Genomic DNA, 3,221 nt, shown 5'->3' on the forward strand with positions numbered 1-3,221 from the left:
CAGCAGCCTCGCGCAGTTCGGCTGCGTACAAGAATCATTATTTTTAGCGCCTGGCTCGGGTTGCAGTGTCGGGGTCGCGAGAAGCTCTTTTTCTCCATCTCCTTGCCGCTGTTTGAGCAGGACCCGTTGGGAGCACAAGAGAGCTACCCAACGCACTGACTGGTGCGTGAAGTTGCGGGGTGTAACGTTAGACGATAGAAAGCGAGGAGGAGGATAACGGACCGACAGAGCGGGGAGGGGAGCACCACCAACTCATCTTTCCACATATCACTATCTGGTCCTAGTTAAACGGCCTGCCCGGAGATGGCTAGCCCCGCAGCAGGTCGAGATGTCCCGAATGCTTCGCCGCAGGACGAGCCGGAACATTCGGGGCCGAACCATCCAGAACCAGCCTGTCTGGAGGCACAGAAATGGATAGAGGTAAGTGAAGTGACCGCTCAGGGAGGCTCAGGGGCCTGCTGCTCCAGCACAACGGGGACAGAAACGGGCCATACTGAGGGATATAAATACACAGCCTACTGCACCGGTGCACCGTCACCTGTTGTGGGGACGGTACAGTGTCAGGTTACCGTGTGGGACAACGGCTCTGCGTGGGCAAACGTGTCTCAAGTTTTCACACGTGTGTCCCCTAATATTAATTGACACATACACCAGCACAGTGAGGACTTTAACGCCGACCAAGCTAGAAAATAAATAACAGACATAAAAGTAAATCCCTCAGTTGTTCAGTATCGACCATGTTTTTTTACTGGCTGGACGGTGAAACGCCCCCTTCTTCACACGCGAGGGGATTCCGGTTGCCATGGTAATGAAACCGGGCCAGCATTCACGCATGAAATGCTGTACAGTAGGCTACCAAACGTTGATCGCATCGGATGAGATTATCATGTGTGGTTTGCTGCCTCTCTCTTTAAGCCTTAGTGGTGAATCATAATTTTGCCCGTGGAGCTGAGTTAGGCCTTTGACCTATTTTCTGCACTCCCCGCTCAAGCATAGCTACCTGCCAACTAGAATCTCATATAGGTCTACTGGAAATAATGTCTTGGAATTACAACAAAATGAACATTTGTGTAAAAGTTTTGGCTTAAACTTTACACCTCAGCTGTGTTTTGATAGGACTCCCACAATCGGTTCTGCTTGTCATACACACAAGCCAGTTTACTACAGGCTGTGATAGAGAAGAAGAAGAAGAAGAAGAGGGATATCTCTCTGTCAAATCTGAAGGTAAATGTAAGACTGTAAACACTCAGTCCTGACATACAATTAGAAGGGTTGTGGATAAAGACCCAATTAAGTTTATTTCCATTGTGGTCATTGTTAGAGATGAGTTAAATGAAAGGCAGGTTAAAACAGGCAAAATGGAACAAACATACAAAACAACCATTTCTTTACTAAGGTGAATTTGAATTGTAGGAATGTTCATCAGCCAACAACTCACTAAAGTAGCCATTTTTAATGGGATGTTGAATCAGTCCATAGGCCCACTGATAAAACTGAAATCCAGTTTGAGATTAAACATCCAACCAGTTAAAAAAATGCTAATGTTTATCACAATGGTTTCCAATTTAAGGGTCAGGAAACAAGATAAAAAATTTATTGAACATAAGAAGGAATAAAACACATTTTGACTGAACTGGTCCCGACCATATGGTCCCAACCAGTAGACATATGCATCCACCGTTGAGGGCTGGCAACTAGAGATTGAGACGGTTTTGTTGTCTGTCTGTCTGTCTGTCAAAGTTAAATGGTTCGCCTGGGGCTACATCCCAGAAGTAGATCATTCTTCTCCCATCCACCAAGTTCAGATCTGTCAGTGTCCCAAATACAGTACAAGGAAATTTAAATGATTAGCATAATGAAAATCTGTCTGTGGAGAGTAATGGCCTATTTGGATAGCTTTAGAGATATTAATATGCACAGTCCAATATTCCACAAAATGTATGCCATACATGATGTTGATGTTGGATGGCTCTTACTCTCACATTTCATCCTTGTGCCCTTCTCAATCACAACATTCTTTTGAAATATATATATTTATTCCAGTTTAAAAGGATGAAGTTATCAGCTAGGCTTTTAATTATTCTCAGACATCTCAAAGACATAGAGCACCTTCCTTTAATCTTAAACTTTTAAATCATGGGCGTGCTTTGTTATATTGAGCATACTCTTTCACTCACTGATGTTAGAACTGGTTATTGTTTGGTACCTTTAACAAAATATGCCAAAAATCTCTGTGGATCAGTGATTGACCGTACAAGAACTTTAAAATTAGCAAAGGTATGATTTAGATGTAAAAATATTTGATCATAGAACAAGTGAACAAGACATTACAATCTGACCAGACATATAATAACACATTTTGATACTTGTTAATCAAAATTAAACACAGCGCACAACTCTTCTTCAACAAATTATAACACAATTTATTTGGCTAACTTGCCTTCATCATGGTGGTCATGTGATCTTAGGTTCTTTCTGCTCCAGATAAATAACATTACAACCATCTTTTTTCAAAAGATTTTTTTTTTACAGTATGCAGAATTTCGTTTCATTGATACAAATATTTGCAAGATATAAAAAATATAGCTACCGGTAAATACATTTTTTTATTTCAAAATGTTTTCAACATACATTATTTCATCTTAACCCATCAATGGACAAATAGCTTGGTTTTGAATTGTTCCATAAAAAAGCAAAGACTATTCTTTTAGCCTCATTGTGCTGAAACACAATCTACTTGAGTCTCTACTTTTACACTTATGGATAACAAACTAGTTTCAAAGCCAATCAGTAGAGTTGACCTCAACACATCCTTTAATTGAAATTAATATTGCTCTCAGTCAAAGCGTACAAAAATGACTTCAAAATGTTATCAAAACAAGCAAATTATTGGTAGTTCTTTATACCCAACACATTCTGTTCTGCACATAAAAAGTAATAATCAGAAACAATGTGGTCTAGGTTAATGCTGGCCTAAGTCTTAATCTCTCCTGCAGTGTCTGCTCAGTGTTCCTCTTGCTTTGTCGCCTTCCTGCTTCCTAATTCTCTAGTTATTTTCAGACCGGTCAGGCTTACTCTATTTCTAGTGTATGCGCTCTCACAGGTGGGGATGATTCAGGGTTAACCATGCTACCCTACGCTCCATTCAGCATCCATGTGTGTGTGTTTGCCATGTCTGTAAAAGTATGCAGTTTAAATGTAACACACACACACACACACAC

The 3,221-nt window shown here is 40.9% G+C and overlaps 1 protein-coding gene across 1 annotated transcript in view; it reads left to right on the forward strand.

Annotated features, from left to right (window-relative positions):
* Positions 1–284: 284 nt before the first annotated feature.
* LOC116697972 (LIM and calponin homology domains-containing protein 1) overlaps positions 285–3,221 on the forward strand; it is a gene marked incomplete at its 5' end in the record, with an annotated part of 28,071 nt that continues 25,134 nt past the window's right edge. The window contains 1 exon segment of the mRNA XM_032529639.1: positions 285–420. Coding sequence (XP_032385530.1) covers positions 304–420 — 117 coding nt within the window.

Source organism: Etheostoma spectabile, chromosome 2, assembly GCF_008692095.1.
Source record: "Etheostoma spectabile isolate EspeVRDwgs_2016 chromosome 2, UIUC_Espe_1.0, whole genome shotgun sequence".
Classification (NCBI taxonomy): domain Eukaryota; kingdom Metazoa; phylum Chordata; class Actinopteri; order Perciformes; family Percidae; genus Etheostoma; species Etheostoma spectabile.